The 21770-nt window shown below is 37.1% G+C and overlaps 1 protein-coding gene across 3 annotated transcripts in view; it reads right to left on the bottom strand.

The window, feature by feature from the left end:
* klhl29 (kelch like family member 29) overlaps positions 1-21770 on the bottom strand; it is a 253702-nt gene that overhangs the window by 21872 nt on the left and 210060 nt on the right. For all 3 annotated transcript variants that reach the window (XM_079584475.1, XM_079584477.1, XM_079584476.1), the window contains 2 exons: positions 6619-6801; positions 6054-6234 (listed from right to left, as the gene is read on the bottom strand). In XM_079584475.1, the coding sequence (XP_079440601.1) occupies positions 6054-6234; positions 6619-6801 (364 nt within the window). The remainder of the gene's footprint in view (positions 1-6053; positions 6235-6618; positions 6802-21770) is intronic.

Raw genomic sequence — 21770 nt, 5'->3', positions numbered from 1 at the left:
GACAATTGGTGCATGAGATTGATTTGAGAACAAATAATACCTTTATATTGCTGCACTCATACAGCAAGTGATTCTATATAGCATACTATTGCTAATATGTTAGCAAATGAGTATTTAAGCAGATTAGCTTGTTACTAAGTTTATACTAATAAAAGTGTTCACATTGAGATTACATGAAAGTTTTAAGTTAATTGTATGAATTAGTGTACTCATACATTTTAATTGTTCTTAACTTGAAATGTTTAAGTACAAAATAAAAACCTGCTAGTTCTGCTTACTCAAACTTTCAGAACCTAAAAAATTTGAGGCAATTGATTGCCTTAAATGTTTTGAGTTCTGAACTTATGCCAACTTATCCGGGTTTACAGTGCAGCGTTTACCACGGTGACTTAGCTAAAAGCCTCTGATTGGCCATTGCATTCATAAGCTCAACAGGAATGTGCATAATTGGTTATTGTGCTCAACACTGTGAAAAATACCTAAAAAAATGTCACCACTATTCATTTCAATTTCACATCTCACTTTAATTGTGACAGCTGTAATAGTTTTAGTTTAATGGAGCAGGGGCATTTTTGTTAATTTTTGGGCAACCGTTAAAACCCGTAGCTAAAATTAAACGAGCAGCTACCATCAGAAAACGGCTGGAAAGGGTTCAAAACGTGTCCGAGGTCTACTCTGCATCCATTTGTGTGGAATAGTGTTTCTAACCTCAGACTGTGTGTGCTCAGTAGGGTGCACTGAAGGGCCTGACAGCTTCTTCAGGTTACAGGACAATAGGAACAGGATTACTGTCAAAGCGCTTCTGTGGAAGGATGCTGAATATCGGCCGGGACAGACTGGAAGTGAATGGACCCTCAGGGGGGCATCTCTCATCTCAGAGCATAAAGCTTTTCTGGGCCCAGGCGACCGTGAGATAGGGCCGTGAGGCACTGGCTTTTCCTGGCCATCCATTCATTTGTCACACCTATGATGGTGTCTAATGGAGTACAGCCTCACTGTATATTTGTCATGGGACTACCATTGAAGACTCTCCCTGAAGAAACAACATTTCTCACTGGGAAAAAAATCTGCACATGCACACTGTAATATACTTATGCAAAAACTCATATTTATGTGTTAAAATGTCTCAAATCCTTGAAGCAAATTAAATGTTCAGTAGAAACAACAATGCATACAATATTAAGACTTCAGAGCATGGATCTTTATATCTGCTAGTGCAGTGAGAAAAAATACACTTATATTCAAGATACAATCTATTAAAACCAGTATTAATATCTTATACAGTTTTATTTTTCAAGTATCTTGTTTGAACTAGTTGTAAAACCCAATATTTTATATTTTCAGGATGCATAATCATATATATTAATATTTACAACTTTGTAATAAAGTGTACAAATAAATATTTTAGTGTGTGTGTACATATATAACCAATAAATAAATGCATAAACAGAATTATTCATATTTACAACAATAAATATAATTAGTTTGATCCCAAATAACAAATTAAATTGTTGACATGTCCTGCAGTCAGTGTGACATGCTAATGTATCCTCCATTAAAAACTAATACACAGTTTTGCTAATCATTCTATAATCATTATGAATGCAGTCGAATGATCTCATATTCATTTAGAAACTATATTAAGCAATTGCACTTTAAAAATGAATTTATCACACTTCAGGGGAATTTAATGAGCTAGTGACGGCTAAAAGGATAGAGAAAAATGGCGAACAGTTAAAGTAATCTGAAATATTTATTATTTTAATATGAAAAGTTTATTTTAATATGAAATCTGTAGGATATAAGGGGAGTGGAGAGAAGGCGGAGGGATTCCTCTCATTTTAAAAGCAAACAAAAGAACCACAAGGGCTTAAACCACACAAAACAATAATGCGAAGCCTCATCTGCACAAACAACGCAGGAAATCAAGAAGCAGAGGTTAATTTTAATAGTGTTAAAAACGAGTGGAGCGCATGAGGTCATGCTTCACGCTCCGATCTCTGCTCTAATGCTCTGTGTTGTTGCACTCATTATCTGAATGAACTCCGCAATTATAGCAAATATTCCACAGCCATTTCGCTGTATTATCTATATGAGCTCATTAAACAGAAAAATGGAGTTTATAAGGGGAAGCAATGCTTTCATTTGTTTTGGAATAGCAATCAACTCCACTTAACAGTTTTCCTGTGGACAAACAAAAAGGCAAAAATGAAATCTAAACACTCTGTTTCATGGCAAAAACATACTGTGGTGGGAAAAACACAGTGGCGTGACCCTGGGACAGAAGCCGCCTGATGCGCTCACGCTGGGTGATAGAAATGAAGCGAACAGTCGCCGTGAGAGAGGGCTTACTGAAGACATGCTTCTAAGCGTGAATGATTTCATGGCTGAGCGCATGAAAACGTACCGTAAGACAGATGGTGGGACACAAACAAGGCCGGTTGGAGATTGAAGGAGGGAGAAAAAGATGGAACTATAGACTAGACTCTGTAAACTATATTTTTCATCAAAGATGAGCTTTTGGATGATTCATGTGGGGAACAGAGTTATGAGTTACACAAGTATATATTACACACACACACACACACACACACACACACACACACACACACACACACACACACACACACACACACGCACACACACACACACACACGTGTATATATATTAGTCCTAGGCAAAGATTAATCTCATCCAAAATAAAAGTTTGTGTTTACATAATATATGTGTGTGTACTGTGTATAATTATTTTGTATATATAAATACACAGACATGCATGAATATATTTCATGCATGTGTTATAAGCATATATAAAATATGTATATTTATATATAATATAATGTATGAATAAATATATATACAGTGTATATGCAAATATTTCTTAAATATATGCATACATGTGTGTGTATTTATATATACAAATTAATTATACACAGTACACACACATATATTATGTAAACACAAACTTTTATTTTGGATGCGATTAATCGTGATTAATCTTTGCCCAGCACTAATATATATATACAGTATATATACAAATTTCAATTACATTTATTACAAAAATGTATTGTAGTGATAACGATTAATATAATTATCAATATAAATACATAATAAAACATGAATATATATTATTGTTTTACATCAACATGATATTAATATATAAATGTCAACTTTAATTCTATATTAACATAAAATGTAATGAAATAAATGTTTATTATAAATTCTTAATTCTAATTATTAATGATAATAAATTAATATACATCTAAATATGTAATAAAAATACTAATATATAAATGTAAAATGAATATTAATATTAACTCTTTCCCTGCCATTGATGGAATTTCCCTGTTATAAGGTAGGGGGCGCTGTGACATCTTCTGAAAGAGCACTAAATGTGATCAAAACACATGCGAAGATGCAGAAACAAGCGATAGCATACAGTATGCTATGTAAGCAGATGCATATGTAAAATAACGCGATCATCAACATTAAACAGCATATAAATCGAAACTGCCTAAATGTTGCAGAATAAAATGTCGACCCAGGACGAGCTACAGGACTGTGAAGCTTTGGGGGTGTTCATGGACTCGATCTACTCCATCTGTGATTTTATCATCGTTCTGAATCCGATCTGCATGTAGTCTTTGACAAAAACACAATTTTTCTCAGCTTTTTGCTCAAAATGTTGCTTTTTTTTATGAAAAAATGTTGATTAAAGAACCCCGCATGAAGCTAGAATAAAGCGTATGTTCTATTCTTTTGTTTGAGATATTGCATGTTCAGATATCCATACAACACAATATAAAATGATCAAAAACGCAGGTAGTGGCTGGCAACTTTTTTTTAAATGCTTGCGGTGAAAGTAAAATATGTTAAATATAACAGTGAAATTACTGTAGCCTACTTAAATTTTAAATACTTAAAACGAATCAATAATGAAAGTTGTTATTGATGATTATTATTTGGGATGATCAATTAGTAGTCGCAACTGCACCCAACATCAAAACATCACACAAGTGCAGACACGTCTGAGTGTATAACGCTAAACAGCCCTCAGCACATTATTACAGCAGCACACAAACACACACACATCTCGGTCATAACCTCGGTGTTAGTTTAGCGCTGACACCATGACGGGGACGTAAAATGAGATGGCGCGTGGAGAGTGTTCACTCATCTGGGAGAGACGCTAATACTTCAGAGTCGGTCTGTGCTGATCCTAGCGCTCGCTCTGATGCTGACATGTACAGGAGTGTCGTACAGACCCCATAACAGCAACCACTACAACAAAACACCCGCATGTACACTTGTGCAAACTCAAATCAAATACTCAAGGTGCTTGAGGTTGTGAAAACCCAAATATCATGCGATTTGCTTGCAAAAATATGTTTATCCCTGTGGCTAGCAGTTCAGCTAAACTCGCATGCCTGGTGTCAATAATGAGAATATAATGGTGAGGAGTTGGTTTATGATATCGATTTCATATGCAGCACGTACAGGTTGAACTGCTCCGCTGGGTGAGGGATGCTTATCCGCTTAACACAGTATACATGCACGTCCTGCACGCTTCAAGGCTTCATACATGAACATATAAAATTGATATAAGATGATCATATACGGCTCATTTCTGGTGGGGAAAGGGGAAGTTCTTGGTTATTAAGTTTATGGGTGTCAGGGGGGGGAAGTTTCTGCATCATAATTTGATGGACGTTACTGAAAAGAAATATCAAATTATAGGTTTTCATTTTGCCAGACTGATAGGGACTCCTGAGCTCCTTTCAGGCTAGTAATGAGCTGCGGCGGGCTCCTTTAATACAGCCCATAATGTTTTTTTGATTGCCCCATTTAATCTTGCCCTCGCGTGCCGCCCACAATTGGAGCATCAGACCGTTTCGCAGTCCCGCTCCATGAGGTTAAACACATTCACATAAGGAGATATAAGGGGAGAAATGTATCTGTCCCCATAATGCAGTGCTTCACATGGCCAATTGATCAAGGTTTTGCTGCGCTCAAGTCATGTCGGAAAGATCGTATTTAGGAGCTTGGCACACACACATGCAGCAATATCAAGTCATAATGAGTGGGAAACTTTGGATTTTCTTCAGGTTAGAGTTTCCGAGTGTTAATTAAGGAAACGCTGTAGAAGCAAATTGATATTGATCACAAGTTGTAATTATGAATGTTGACAGCACAATTGATTTAGTACGCATTTTATGCACTGCTATTGAGGAACAGAAATAAAGCTTGCTGGGAAAATACAACTTATTCAGCTGGTTCATAAGTAGGCTTGTTTGATTATTTCCCAGCATTCTCTGTAGCAGGACCAGAATGATATAGAGTACAGATAAAAAGATCAGTTAAAGGTGCAGTAAGTTGTTTCGATTGCGTTTCACAGAACTAATATACGCTGTCTTTTGCATGAATATTCTCATGTGTCATCTTTGCTTGTTTGTTAACTTGCATTATTATTATTATTATAAGCCTGGAATATCTAAACCTCCTCCACCGCCCGTTTCAATTTTGATTTTGAGCTGATTCTTTTTTTGAGAAGTTCAAACGTGCTGCGTAACAAGAATGAAGCTCATTGGTTCTTGCAGAAGCTCAAACGTGCTGCGTAACACAAGAATGAAGCTCATTGGTTCTTGCAGAAGCTCAAACGTGCTGCGTAACAAGAATGAAGCTGATTGGTTCTTGCAGAAGCTCAAACGTGCTGCGTAACACGAGAATGAACCTCACTGGTTCTTTTTTAATTTTTGGGTGAACTATCCCTTTAATGATGTCACACTTGTAAAATATTAGTTACTTGGATTATCGTGTTATTTAGGGAGAAAAAAAAATACAAAATTGCTGCTTGTTTCACCCAAAATCACTCAAATGTGAACTGCATTGTAAACATGCAACAGATATACACTACTAACAACTGCTAGTACATAGGAAAAGCCGATTACTCCAGCTTTGAGTTTAAACTTGCAATATGAATCATCTGAGAAACCATCACGATGCATCTGTGAATGTATTCCCCCCCCCAGCTAGTTAACTGCAGGACAAATTACCTTTCCACATGGTCCAAGTTTCCAGCCACCCCGAGTCCTCCAATAGCGTAGAGTTTGCCATCATACACCAAGCTGTTGTGCCTGCAGCGAGAGACAGTCATCCGGGACACCAGGTTCCAGTTGTCCAGAAGTGACATGTAGCACCACACATCTGCCACTGTCACCCCTGACTCTGTACCACCTGGAAACAAGACGGCACACCATCATGACTTGACATTGCACAAAGTCAATGTTGAAAATGTTCGAAAAAAAAAACGGGGCATAAATTTACACTCATCTAAACTGTTTACCGATGCAGCGCAGCCACCGACATTTGTAATGCGATCTGAGGAACTAGAAGCTGGACAGAAACGTGACCTTCAAATGATAAAGGATTTGTCGGATTTATCTGGCATGGAAACCAATAGGTGTTTTGATACAGCGAGGCCGGTAGAATCCAATGATTAATGCACGCCGCAACGCCAATTCTTCATCAGATCATTGCAAGAAACAGCCCGCGTCTGAGAAGTGACCACAGATTCTGCAAGCTCTTGATATACGACCTTCCCTCCAAAATCTGACGTACCTGACAGATAAATATTGTCCCCGGCGGAGATGACGCTGAAGAACTCGCGGTCGTAAAACGGGAGGCTGGCCAGAGGATACCATTTGCTGTTCTGCGGGTTGAAGCAGGTGACGGCCGTCAGGGAGCGCTGGTTCATGCCCACCGCCTGCCTTCCTCCGACCAACACGATCACCTCTGCTACACCTGCGGGTCGGACAGAGGATACAAACATATGAGTGCTTGATGGCCCCGGTGGAGGCGCTGGCGAAGTGTTGAAATAGAGAGCCTGACAAAGGCCGGGAGTGCAGTTATTCTTCATGGCGGCTTGATGGACTGCAGGGACCCCCAAAGAAGATTGCTGCTCCTCTACGCCGTTTCTCAGAGCACACATCTGAGGTGAAAACCCCAAACCCACAGAACAGTCTCCTATCTATCTATCTATCTATCTATCTATCTATCTATCTATCTATCTATCTATCTATCTATCTATCTATCTATCTATCTATCTATCTATCTATCTATCTATCTATCTATCCTTCATCCATCCATCCATCCATCCATCCATCCATCTATCTATCTATCTATCTATCTATCTATCTATCTATCTATCTATCTATCTATCTATCTATCTATCTATCTATCTATCTATCTATCTATCTATCTATCTATCTATCCTTCATCCATCCATCCATCCATCTATCTATCTATCTATCTATCTATCTATCTATCTATCTATCTATCTATCTATCTATCTATCTATCTATCTATCTATCTATCTATCTATCTATCTATCCTTCATCCATCCATCCATCCATCCATCCATCCATCCATCCATCCATCCATCCATCCATCTATCTATCTATCTATCTATCTATCTATCTATCTATCTATCTATCTATCTATCTATCTATCTATCTATCTATCTATCTATCTATCTATCTATCTATCCATCCATCTATCTATCTATCTATCTATCTATCTATCTATCTATCTATCTATCTATCCTTCATCCATCCATCCATCCATCCATCCATCTATCAATCTATCTATCTATCTATCTATCTATCTATCTATCTATCTATCTATCTATCTATCTATCTATCTATCTATCTATCTATCTATCTATCTATCCATCTATCTATCTATCATTATTTTACTGATCTTTATGCTTAAAACAAGAACAAAACTCAAATAAAGAATAAAAAATAGGAAATAAAATGTTATATTCAATATTTAAAAAAAAAATTGGAGTATACCTATTTGTATTTCTAAAGTCATTTTTACATATACCATTTTAAATATCCTAAATACAAATAATAAAATAATATTTAAATAATAATAATTTATCTAACCTGACTTAAATGACACAATAAACATGTTGCTTTTATCAAATACATTTCACTTGTTTTTTTCTTCTTCATATGTATATATAATATAAATGTATATTAACCCCTGAGAAAGTGGCAGAAAAATATATTTTTATATTCTCTAAAATATGAAAATATGTAAAATAATGTGTAAAATATGTTCAAAAGTTTGAGGTCAGTAGGTTTAAATAAAAAAGTTTAATTAATACTTTTATTTAGAATGGAGATATTACATTGGTCAAAATTTACAGTAAAAACTTTTACATTGTTACAGAAGATTTCTATTTTAAATAAATGTTGTTGTTTTGTACTTTAAATTCATGAAAGAATCCTGAAAAAAATGCACAGCTGTTTCCATAAAACAGTTTCTTGAGCAGCAAATCATCATATTAGAATGATTTCAGAAGGATCATGTGACACTGAAGACTGGAGTAATGACGCTAAAAATTCAGAACAGATTCCATTTTTTAAATATATTTTAAAATAATTGTAATATTATTTCAAAACAATACTGTTTTTACTGCATTTTTCTTTCAAAAACTTAAAAAAAAGAATCTTACCAACCCCAAACTTTTAAATGTAGCCTACATAAACTAAATGAAAAGAATTCCATTAAATTTCAAATATAATACATAATTTCATATTATATAAAACCTGATACCCAACAGCCCACATGAAGAGTCTGTCCATGCATGTGTGTCCAATGAAGAGTGTAAGTGAATTATCAGAGCTTAACTAAACTCATAACCATCTGTTTGGCTGCATGCCCTCAAGTGTCTTACAGCCCAGGGCACATTGGCTCCAGCACTACATGAAATGCATCACGGGCACCTGTGCACTCATCCATGATCCTCTATTCTGCTTCTTTCATTTTTGTCTTTCAAGTGTTCAGATGAAATATGCCTGTTTAGCACATGCAAATATAACAAATACACAGTTCTAAAATCAGATTAGATGAGGCAGTATATGCACACCTGCGCCCACACATCACATCCAAGCCAAAGCACGGTCTCTGATTTCTCACTCGACTAGGAAACATAAACAGTCTACAGTTAGGCTAATGAATGGTTTTACTAGAACTGTTTATTATTGGAAGAAAACAACATTATTACTATTGATCGTACAAGTTTTACTCATTCAAATTTGGTGTGTATGTTTGGGGTTTGGTTATATGTTTAACTTTGGTTACTGTTTAATGAATGATACCTCAAACCATGTAGATGTTGAGAAGAGGTGTGCTATTGCTTTTCAAACCTATCAGATTTATCACCTGGCAGATGAAAAACCTTGGCTAAAAGTAGTGTAGTAGAGGCAAAAAGTGATGTCCAGAGGGGATATTTGTGTTTAAGGAACACTCCACTTTTTTTGGAAATAGGCTCATTTTCCAACTCATATTATATAATATATTATATAATATATATATATTATCTATATACTAGATAGATAGATAGATAGATAGATAGATAGATAGATAGATAGATAGATAGATAGATAGATAGATAGATAGATAGATAGATAGATAGATAGATAGATAGAGTTGAACATTTGAATTTTACCGTTTTCGAATCCATTCAGCCGATCTCCGGGTCTGGCGGTAGCACTTTTAGCATAGCTTAGCATAGATCATTGATTCTGATTAGACCGATAGCATCTCTCTCAAAAAAATGACCAAAGAGTTTCTATATTTTTCCCATTTAAAAATTGACTCTTCTGTAGTTACATTGTGTACTAAGACCGACAGAAAATGAAAAGTTGCGATTTTCTAGGCCAATATGACTAGGAACTATATTCTCATTCCTGCGTAATAATCACTGTGCTGCCGTACCAGCAGCGCAATGATATTACGCAGCGCCTGAAAATAGTACCCAGCTCGGTAACTTCCAACGTGACCGGCACTAAGTTTGTAATATCATTGCGCCTGCTGGTACGGCAGCACAGTGATTATTACGCAGGAATGAGAATATAGTTCCTAGTCATATTGGCCTAGAAAATCGCAACTTTTCATTTTCTGTCGGTCTTAGATCTATGCTAAGCTATGCTAAAAGTGCTACCGCCAGACCCGGAGATAGGCTGAATGGATTCGAAACCGGTAAAACTCAACTGAAAATGAGCCTATTTCCAAAAAAAGTGGAGTGTTCCTTTAATGACCCTACAAGTTCAATTAAACCACCAACATATGAGGAACGTATTTTATATATTTTAAATATGAGGGACAGACAAAACACTAAACTTGGTATTTATATGACAAAATTATTTGGCAAAAAAAGTAGTGAACTACAGCTACAGGTGTTATTTTAGATGCAAAAAATACACAAAAAAATGCAGAATAACAAAAAGCTCACAGAAACAAGCATAGATCTGGTTGGTTATCTCTTGTTTTTGCATGTGTTCATAATGTCTTTGTATGACAGCCTGGCCAAAAATGATATCACCTATTAAACAATTATTAAACAATTGAATAATTGACCATTTGTAATGATATTTTAATACAGGACATCACGAACATCACTTATGGCCAGTATTGTAGCTACATTGAAAGAGGGTCTTGAGCCATAACTAGAGACCAGAATATTATATAGAGGGATTTGGATGCAGTCTCTTTCAAATTTTGAGATTCAGAACATCCTATCAATGCAAGATAAACATAAAACGAACAGAGAAAAAAGAAAATCCCAAAGACTAGAATATCAAAGAGATCTTTGGGGCTTTTTGTGTTGAAACCGCCTAACAACCACCTCACTGCATTTATCTTCAATAAATAAGGTCTAAATGTTCCCGCAGGAGGAAAATGACAGCATTCAAGCATCATCCGGTGTAACTCTATCCAGGTTTATGCTTAGAAAGCCTATTGTTATGTGTGTAAGGGTTCTCGTGCTCAGACCTCCTGCATCATGTCTACACCGGCGCAGGGCTTGTCATCAAATCGCCTCGTAGAGACCGGCTTTTGTTTAAGGTGCAGGAAGAGAGGCGTCGAGAGAGCAGAGGAAAGTGAGAGAGCGAGCGCGAAGACATCCTTGAGCTTCTTTTACCCGCTGGCTCATCTTTCCGAATCAATACTTCCCCTGCGCTCCCCTGACAACAGCCGCCTGCCTGATCCATGGGCTTCTCTCTGCTCCAGCATCCTTCTTTTACAATGTTGTCATTTTTTTCTCCTTCTCCTTTTCACTCTGTCTCTTTCTAAATCTTAGTTATTCTCTCCTGGCCAGGTAAAAACACAAGCAGAGTGGAAAAGAGAGAGAGAGAAAACCCAGTAAAATCGAGAGGAAAAAACCCGGCATGAAGGGATTTGTCTTAACTGAGATATGAGGAAGGCCCAGACTGCACTAGTGCTCATTGCTGAACCATATGGTGTCTGATCTGGTGGAAATCAAGCACTCAGCATCCTTCAGGCGAACAGGTAGACCAGACAAACATGCAAATGAAGAGAAAGGTCCCTTCTTTACTGGCTGCATTTTGTCAAATTAAAATGAATAGATACTGCACTTTTTTTAAAATAAAGTTATTGTATTACTGTAAATAGCCAAATTACATTTATACACTGTAAACAAAGTTGCTGCCTTCAATTTGTAAGTACAATAAACTTGGGATTTTTTTAAGTCATTTCAAATTATATTAGTTGAGTCTTGTATAAAACTAAAAAAGTTGAAATTGCTTAACTTATTTTGACGAGTTAAAGCTAAAAACATGTTGTCAAAATGTCTGGATCTAAAAAAATTTTTTTACAGCGTACCTTTAGAAAGTTATGGTAACACTTTACTTAAAGTCTTTATATAATGCATTATAAAAGTATTTTTAATGCCTTGCATGCACCTTATAATGCATTATCTCATGAATAATTGTTACCACAGTTCTAATACATTATAATACTTTAGAAAGTATAATGCATTAAAACACATGACAAACAACCAATTTCAGACGTAACAAGGAGTCTGCAAATATTATACTGCATTTTAACTTTGGTTACAATTATTTATAAAGAGATATAATCCATTATAACGTACATTATGAATACCTTTATAATGCATTATACATACAGTAAAGGCTTTAAAAAAAGTGTTAAAGCCAAAGTTACATTCAAGTTCAAGTTTTATTGGTCACATACACAATCATACACATGCAGTACGACCTGTAGTGAAATGCTTTGTATGACTCTCCACAGAATACAAAAAAATATTTAAAATATAGTGTGAAAAACTCAGAAGGTACAGAAGGTACGATTTCCATGTCAAAGTAGGCGGAGCCTCAGAGCCACACCTATTACATAATCTATTACAAATCTATTCTAAGGGGTTTACCAGCCAAACTCCCGAAACGAACACAAAGAAACTGGATGTGAACGAAAAGATTTGGCCTGCTTATGTTTGAAATGACGTCGCACGAGTTTGCTTTTCGATTTTGCTTTTCTTAAGTATATCCGGGCCTTTAGTGTTGTTGTTTGTTGTTTTTTATATTTAAAGAAACTCAAATATTGTTTTGATTTGTTATTGTGGTCACTACATTATTGCCATGTCATTTCATTGTATCAGTAAATATGAATAATGTTGACTTGCAGTATATTCCTGATGATGAATATTGTAATATGTTTATCAACTAAAGAAAAAAACATGGCAGGTCTATAATAAAAAATCCCATTCAGACAGAGAGCAACTAGATGTTCAGATACTGTCAGTGAATACTTTAATTTCACTGTAACACCTAAAGGGCAAACACAGTCATTTCTTATTTCCTGTGAGATTTGAGTTTTTCGAGCAGCAGGTAACCTTTTTTAGCCTTAAACAGTGCTGCTAAACCAACAGTGAATTCCTTAATGAGGTGTGCGGATTTTAATTGAGTTACCTCCATTCATCAGCCAAAACCATGCTTAATCATAGAAAAGTAGAAGTGAGAAAACTGGACCAATAGGAGTCCAGCCAGCACCTGTCAGTCGAGCTGGTCAGGGGCGGAGCACACGGTTCCCACATCTACTTTTCCTCTTTGCCTGATTCCACTCACTTATGTCGACGCTAGCAGCGTGATGAGCAGATACAGGAAGAGATGCGTACTTTGACAGGTGAGCTTATTCTCGGTCTGAGTGCACAGCCTCCCACAGGACAATCACCCCTGTCTCTTCCGCATCACTTCCCCTTAATGAGTCCTATCTATGGCATTGGCTCAGCGGCTGCCATCGGTAAATAACGGTTTGCCAGACGGGACGTCAGGGCAGCCAGGTAGCTCTCATCCCCTACTGAGCTAAAGAGCGATAATGATAACATCCAGGGCCAGGAAGGACTGTAAATAACTGTCTCTTTTTCTTTCCTCCTGAGCTCAATCTCTTCTTCACGTTGGGAGGAAACCCAAACCTGCTCTAAACCGCCACCACCTAGAACAAAACCCCTGGCTGAGACCGGTCTACTCGCAAGGGCTTGATTTTCATCTAATTGCCCTTTGTCTTGCTCTTTCCGACCATTAAAATCTGGACGTGGAAGAGATCTTTGAGTCCAGGAGAGAGGAATTCTCTCTCTCTCTATATCTCGCTCTCTCTCCACCGAGACCGGTTGCGGTAGCGGGCAGAGATAAATTGCAGCTTTGAACCCGCTTGTCAAAAAGACGTGGCGGGCAGGTGATGCTGTGGGCGCCAATGCCCGTCTGAACTTTGCATGTGGGCTTTTACCCCTGTCATTTCACTGCTCTTCATTCCAGTCCCGCCGGAGAGAGTCAAAAAGCATTACAAATGAAAAGAGAGGATAAGTTGGGCCTGTAAAAGTCATTAAGCGCTCTAACTCCAGAAGAACATTTTCTGGGGATGATGATGATGAAGTAAGGGATAAAATGAAAACCATTTTGCTTGCCTAACAAGAATGCATGTATAAAGTGCCCTTTAAAGCTGCCTGTAACCTTGCGATCTCTCGCTCCTGCTCAGCTTTTACTGCATATCATTGAAGTGGGAATGTTTACTGGACAGTCCAACTCACCATTTCAGATACTGCAGATGTTTTCTCAGGTAGGTGGTTTAATATTGGCAATTTGGCTCCACCGCACTTGGTTCCTGTTGCTAACTAATAAAAGCTTGATACATTCTAGTGTTGTCAAACGTACCAGTAATACTGGTACCAGTCAACAAAAAAAAAAGAACAAAAAGTTGACTGTAGTACCGAGTAAAAGGTATTTTCGTTACCCGCTGATAGATGCTGATTTCAGACATTCTAGTTGGTGTTTGTTTGAGCACTCTTCCATTTACAGTGTGTTTTTACAAGCATTGAGCATTGTAGCTAATCACAATCATTTCTGTTGAGCGCGTGAACGCAAAAGCACCTCTGTGCCAACTAACTTATCAGTAAGTTAGTCAGAATCCGCTCAACACCTATTAAAATGCACAGGTTTTGTTTTACAATTAAGAGATTTGTTGTACAATTAAGCAGTGGTGGACAGTATAATTGTTTTTATATATATTGACAGCCCTATCTATATATATTGACAGTATACTATCATTTAATAAAACTGTAATATAAATGGATTAAAAACACATTTGCGTGAAACAACCACTTTGATTCCACCAAATTTGATGACCTTGCCAACCTGGCAAATTTAAAGACGTCATTGTAACAGCCTGGGAAATAAATGTAAAACACCTGGGAGCCGGAGAACACAACATATTAACATGAACATAACTTTGTTTCCCAGTGAACTGATTTAAACCTGCTTGCCTAAAGCCAGCCAGCAAGCCAAACCAATCAGATTGGCATTTAAAGAAAAGGAAAAAAACTCTTGTCATTTACTTGTGCAATATGATTCAGAGAGGATTGTAGCCAATTATTCAGGATTTAGGGAGACCAAATAAAATTATGTAAAAAATAAATTATTGAAAATATGATATTGCTTGAGTGCTAATCTGAGTACCAGAGGATCATGTGTCAACAGCAATTTTCACACATTTAATTGCACTAAAACTACAAAAGTCCTTTATCCGTGCTGTCTTTAGGAGCATTCACGGCATTACCGTAATTACGAGATTTCAACTTGTAAAATGTGTTCACGTCCTCGTAAAGTTCGTAATTACAACTTATAAACTGGGAATTTTCGGAGAGCTCCTACTTGTACCACATGACCACTGTACCATCTGACAGCTGCAGATTCATTCACGTCACGTGTTGTGATCTCGGAATTACGGTAATTATGACATGGCGTGAACACAGCATTTTATCAGTGCAACAGAACCATTCACAACAGAGCTGTGCAAAATTTAGAAGGGAAGAATTGGTTCTCTTTCAATTCATGAGTGTGAATTTGAATTGGCCACACATAACAGGAATTTAAACTGGAATGACAGGAAAAGGAATTTACAGCGTGGTCCACAAACGTGAAATAAAGTACTTACATTTTTTTTTTATAGCTCTATCAGTATAATAAAATTGTCAGTCTTTGCTTAAAATATATAATTATATATTTATATAATAAAACATTTATTACATTCTAATATCTTACATTCAAATTTGAATGGCAATTCTGCATCATGTTTGCTACCTAAATTCAAATCAAATTCAGGAAGTGAAATGCAATTTAAAAGGAATCCACTGAATTCTGAATGGTGCACAACTCTGACTCATACAGTATGGGCACCAAAATACTGTTTTAACTCGATCTGGAACTTTTCCGGCAATGTTACAACTTCCTAAACTGCTGGAGCTGATTTTCCACAATGGGTCCTGTTCACAAATGAGCTCTAAATGGAAAAACGCTGTTAAATTTATGCTGTCTGAAGCTGAGACTAAGAGCCGCTCAGCCACCAGGCACACTTTCTGCACATAAACCCAAAGTCCACTGTACTGCGAGCTGTCATTTTCCAGGGACCCAAACAGCAATCAAACGGCAGGCCTCTGGCCCTCGCAACAAGAGAAATAGCTCGCGGACAGGAAGTAAGACATGATTCTGACTGAGCTTTGTGCTTGGGAGAGAGAATTTCTCCCTGTAGAGCACTCCCGCATACATTACCCATCCGTCTCTTAACAGCAGTGTCTTATTTAATAGTTTATCAACCAAAAATGTTAGTCATACTTGAATACAGCAGCATTAAGTGTGACAAAAATATCCTGACGGGGGAATTTAAAACACTGCGGGCCCACTGAGCCAAAAACAGTCGCAAAATCATCCACTTCAAAATGCTAATTTCACCCAGCCACTGTAGACGATGGGAAAAGCAATCAACAGCTGAAATGTACCGAGCAAAAAGTTATGATTAGCGCTGACACATTTATCATTTCCATTCTCTAGGACGGACCAATCCGACAAAAATACACGTGAACAGGGAATTCAATTGCTCAGTAAAACGCACAAACCACCAAATTTGATACAATAGTAATTGAGCAGCTGGCAATTGCTGAAATTCTCTTGCGATCGTGCTCGGCCTGTTCTTCAAATCCGCTTCAGTGATGTCCACAGGCGTCGACAGAGATGCTGAGCTTTATCAGAGAAAGAGACTAATTAAACTGACCGGACCCTGCGCGGAAAGGTGAGACACAGAAAGCAATGAGGTTTGCCCTCCAGTCATCGCACGACTAAATCAATTAAACAAACGCAGACGTACTGCAAAACGCCGCCCTTCCGTCCCTCACCTTCAAGCTGCTGGTTTGACGATAAAAGCAGTTAGAGAAATGAGTCGGTAAAAGTGGTTTGTGGTCTGTAAAGGACTGGGCTGAGTGTCAAATCAGCACAATCCAATACCTTTGACTCCTTCTGCCGCACGCCAGCAGCCGAATGAATGTTGCTCTGCGAAACGGTGACCTCAATAAACGGTGTCAAAAGCTTTGTGAATGATTGCCAAAAGGAGGGATGGATTCTGAAATGGGAGCTAATTAGTTGATGTACAGCAGAAAAATGATATGAGAGAACAAGAGAGATGTACCAGTGACAGGGTGAGTAATATTTTTTCAATTGATCAAAAGTGACAGTAAAGATATTTCAAATGTTCTGTCTATACATTAAAGAATCCTGAAGAAAAGTAGCAGTGTGTCCTCTAAAAGTTTAAGGCGAGACACGGCAGGCAAAAAACTGTTTTTTCACTGGTCAATTTTGAGATTTTGGCCTATTTGTCTTCAATAACATGTCTTCTTTCAGACTTGTGGTGAAAAAAAGTCCAAAATACACATTTAGGTCTTTATTTTACTACACTTTGTCTATTTGCGTCTGTAGAAATCAATGCGCTGCTCCGCGATCTCTGTCTGCTTCCTTTAATCTCACACACCGCTGGAAAGCACTCTCTCTCCTGTACAATGCTGTCGGATCCAAATGGTCATTTCCTTTTTATCAGCAACCAATAGTGAAAGTACAATGGGCATTTAACTCTAAAAGCGAAATCTCATTGGCTGATGTAAATTTCTGACAACGTGATTTGTTCAGATGCATCACGTGACGCGCTCTGACATTTAGATGTGTGTTTTTGACTGTTTTTCTGTTCAGTTAAAGGCCATAAATGCTGTGCTTATACGTTTTGATGTGATTTAGGTGGTTTGTATTGTTGTTGCTAATGATTTGATAAGATATTGTGTCAGTAAATAGTTGTTTCCACTAAAAAAGTATGAATTTTTACATTACAAATCTTTAAATGTCTTTTTCTCAAAATGAGTTTTTTGTCATTCTCCAGTATAAACATCTCAGCCTATGTACTGTAGCATCGATGTACACCAAACTTTCCAGTTATACACTTAGCTGTCTTCGGAAGATATGTTCAGAGGGATTTGTTAATAAATCATTCCTGGCCTGATTTATGTGAAATTTTAATAAAAAAAATAGGGCGAAAATTATTTTTTTAAGGCTATGGACACAGTATATTTTGATTTCCTAGTTAATGAAAGCATATATCCTGAAATCTCTCTGAACATCTTTTTTCATCTTGTGTGTAATCAAAATGAAAAAAGAATTTTGCACTTGGCTTTATCATATGTTCAGATCTATCTACCGAAAATATATGCAAAATTGCGCTATTTTATAAATTGCTCATATTAAATGAGATAATGCCTAATTTGCATAATTAAACATACAAATTTCAAAAACTTGTAATACATTTTTTTTATTAACTTGTGTAAGTAATCAACTGAGGAAGTTTCATGGTGATATCTATTATTTTAAAATTTTACCCTATTCACCTGTACTGTTCACCACAAATGTTTTCAACATTGAAAATCATAAGAAATGTTTCTTGAGTAGCAAAATCAGCATATTAGAATGAGATCACGTGACACTGAAGACTAGAGTAATTCCGTTTTATGATTATAGAAATAATATTTTGAATTGTAATAATATTTCATGATAAAACAGTTTTTTGCTGGTTGTGCCTTGAAACGCGCAGCCTTGTATGATGCGTTGACGTAATTTCCATTGAAACAGGAAGCTAAGGCGGGACATAAATGCAAATTTTGTCATTGTTTTGAATTTGTAATGTTAACATATTCATACTAAAAGCTAAAAAACTTCAGGGGGCCTTTAAAATTCCCCAAACTTTCACATGGTAGTGTGAACGATATATCGCTCTTCATTTGTGTTCCACAAAAGAAAGTCACTCGAAATGAGGGTGAGTAAATAATGGCAGAATTAGTAGAATAAAACACCCTTTTAACACTCAAATCCCCAACCTAAAGTATGAGCCACCGCTAATAACACTTCAAACTACAATTTCCTCGTGCTAATTCTCTTAAGAAGGGTCACAATATTAAGCGTCCGCTTTAGTAAAGCTGTTCAAACATCATATTATGTTCAGGGTCAGAGTTAAGCAGAACAGGGTCAACTTTCACACACCTCGTCCCTTATGGTTCTTAATTACGCACCTGACCTACCCACGAGACTGACTGCTAATCAGAAACAAGTGCGGGGAAACTAAATGAACAAATCATTTGTTATTTGAAGATAATTTGAGCACGCTGCTAAAAGAGACTGTCGTGAGCTTAATTAGGACGGATTGCCCGTCTACGTGAGTTACTGGGTGAGAGCCAGGTGTGCCGTCGCCCTGATTTGCTCGGAGGATTTCCATGTGGCAGAAGCGGAGGGAGGAAAGGGCCCAGGTGAATCCCATCAGTCTAAAGACAGCTGGCACTTACCTGTAGCTCTAGAGCTTACGCAAACACACACGCACATCCAAACCTCCTGATCGAGTGCAGGCTAGGTGAGGAACCTTTCATGGGTGACATCACTGCACCTCTTCAGTGTCTTTTCATACATAAGAGACTTATCAGCCGAGCTCAGGTGGAGAGTGAATGCATTCAGCCACACACAAACACACACACACACACACACACACACACACACACACACACACACACACACACACACACACACACACACACACACACACACACACACACACACACACACACACACACACACACACACACACACACACACACACACACACACACCAATTACAAACTCCTGGCAGCGCTTCCTCAATCTCTGTCACTAGAAAGAAAGCAATTTATGCTCCGAGCTCCGCTTCGTCTTTGACTTCTACCCTAGTTTCCTCTTCTCTTTTTCATAAACGGGTCCTACGGGTGACAGGCCCTCACGCCGTGTTTCATAACCTCGGTCAGATGGTCCGCCAGATGGTCAAGCCAGCGACGATTTCACTCAAGAGTTTTGTACACAGCCAAACAATCAAATGCTTAATAAAAAATGCCAAAAGGAGACAAGTCCATCCTTCGTAAGCAAATAAGAGTCACAGATGTTGGAAAGAACACAGAGGACGTGTGTCCAACCAAGCAGCCTTACAGAAAAGCACTGGGGTGATACCGTGATATTTTAGATCATAAAAACAAACACATCCAAAAAAGCTAAGTGTGTAGGACGGTCATCAACCAAAAAATAGAAAGGTAAATATAAAAAACATTGGAACTCTTCAAGATATACCTACCGGTATATTAAATCATTAATATTATAAATATTATATCAACAATAACATCAACATAAATAATAATAAAGTTAAATGCATGAATAAAAACATAAAAAATGTAATACTCAAAGAAGATAATAAACAATGAAAACAAACTGTAAAAAATATCACTTGAAACCGTGTCAATCGCCAGTTGGTCGGTAACATTTCAATCGATTCAAACAATGCAATGTTGCGATAAGACAAAGTTGAATGGCCAGTGCTGCATTGTCACAGAAGATTGAAATATTCAAGCTAAAGATGATGAGAAATGGAACTCAATTCATTATTCGCACGCTGTGTGGGAAGTTTAAACATCCGAAGCAAGCGCGCGCCCAGAAAGCCGCGTCTCAGACAGCGCGCAAATACTGAGCTCTCTTTCATGTCTTCTTGCGCTTGAACGGACAAATTCACACAAAATTATGTCAAAAATGCCCGTCTCTGTGAGTATCCTAACAGTTGGTTATGGCTTAAATAAACAAACAGTTGAGAAAGAAAATGCATGTGTTAAGAATGTATCAGTGTATTGGATCCGTGCATTCGGTCTTAAAGTGACAGCAGCCTAAAAAACCTGCAGCTTGCTGCGTTTATAATGTTAAAAAACAATCACTGCTCTTGACTGAATAACTTTAATAAGGATTACTGCCTGTTTTTGCAAAAACAGTTTCATGGCTGGTAAATAATTTAATTTGCTAAAATATTTATGGCCTGTAAATTTTCTTATGTCAGCGGCAAAACGTTAGTGGTATACTAACTGTGGTATAATAACAACTGTTGGATTTGTACTGGTCAGAAAAAGATCATCAATACATTGAGATGAAGTCTGAGCATTGAAACATACACAACTAAGATTATTCAATAAACAGGCTATTGAAAGTATTTCAAGGAATGCCATGGGTACATTTCTAAGGTACATTTCTAAAAAATTATAATAATAGTACTTTGTTAAATAGTGAATAAAGATGCTCAAAAACTTTAAACGCTGAACATTCAAGTATGTTGAAGTTGAAGAATGATAATCTCATTCTAATAATTAAAAAAACTATGAAAACTGGTCAAATCAGTTGTTAATTAATCTACAATCTGGTTGAAACATTTACCAGCTGTCACACCATAGAAACAAATCTCACTCAGCATTGTAAAATGACATTTGTTTGCCAATTACTTTAACTCCTTCATGCAGAAAACAAGTTCTGTGGGGTGACACGACACTCACGCACAGCTCGTAACACCTTTCAGACAATAATTAAACCTTGCTTTATTGAAGAGCATCCGACTCCTGGACGCCAAGTAGGAAAAATCTAGAGCCCAAGAGCAATTTGTTCCTCTGCCGAGGATACTTATTACCATAAATATCTCGTTTAACAGTAAAAAAACAAACATGTGCTGAAAGTTTGGAAACTATGCATCGTATTTACCAAGCATTTAGAGATGTTCATTAAGAAGAACCCTGGCATTTCTGGAGTCAACAGGAATAAAGCAAGCAGTGTGATGTTTTAGTGTGGCCGACTTGTTCCGCTTGACTGACTCACGAAAAATCTCAGAGCTTTACTCAGAACTATTCGAATCACTCTTAAAGCCAGAACAATCTACCTCCATTTTTCAGTATTGTGACAATAGTAGTAGCTTTTACAGGAACAAACTACTTTTCCATGAAACTGTTATGTGACAAAACACGTGTTAAGTTCTAATCAAACATGCTCTTTTCTCTTCTCTCTCATGTAGGGTTGAAAAGTCATTTTAGTGAAATTAATCACTTTAAAGAATAAATTCAATCTAGTGATTTGATTCATTCTACTAAATAGATCCACTCTAGTGAATCAACTCATTTGGACATTTCATGTAAATTAAACAAATACAAAAAACAAACCAAAATTCACAGATTCAAAACACAGATTAATTTTTTTTTTTTT

This window comes from Phoxinus phoxinus, assembly GCF_949152265.1.
Source record: "Phoxinus phoxinus genome assembly, chromosome: 16".
Classification (NCBI taxonomy): Eukaryota; Metazoa; Chordata; class Actinopteri; order Cypriniformes; family Leuciscidae; genus Phoxinus; species Phoxinus phoxinus.
This window is presented reverse-complemented; position numbering and strand designations above follow the sequence as displayed.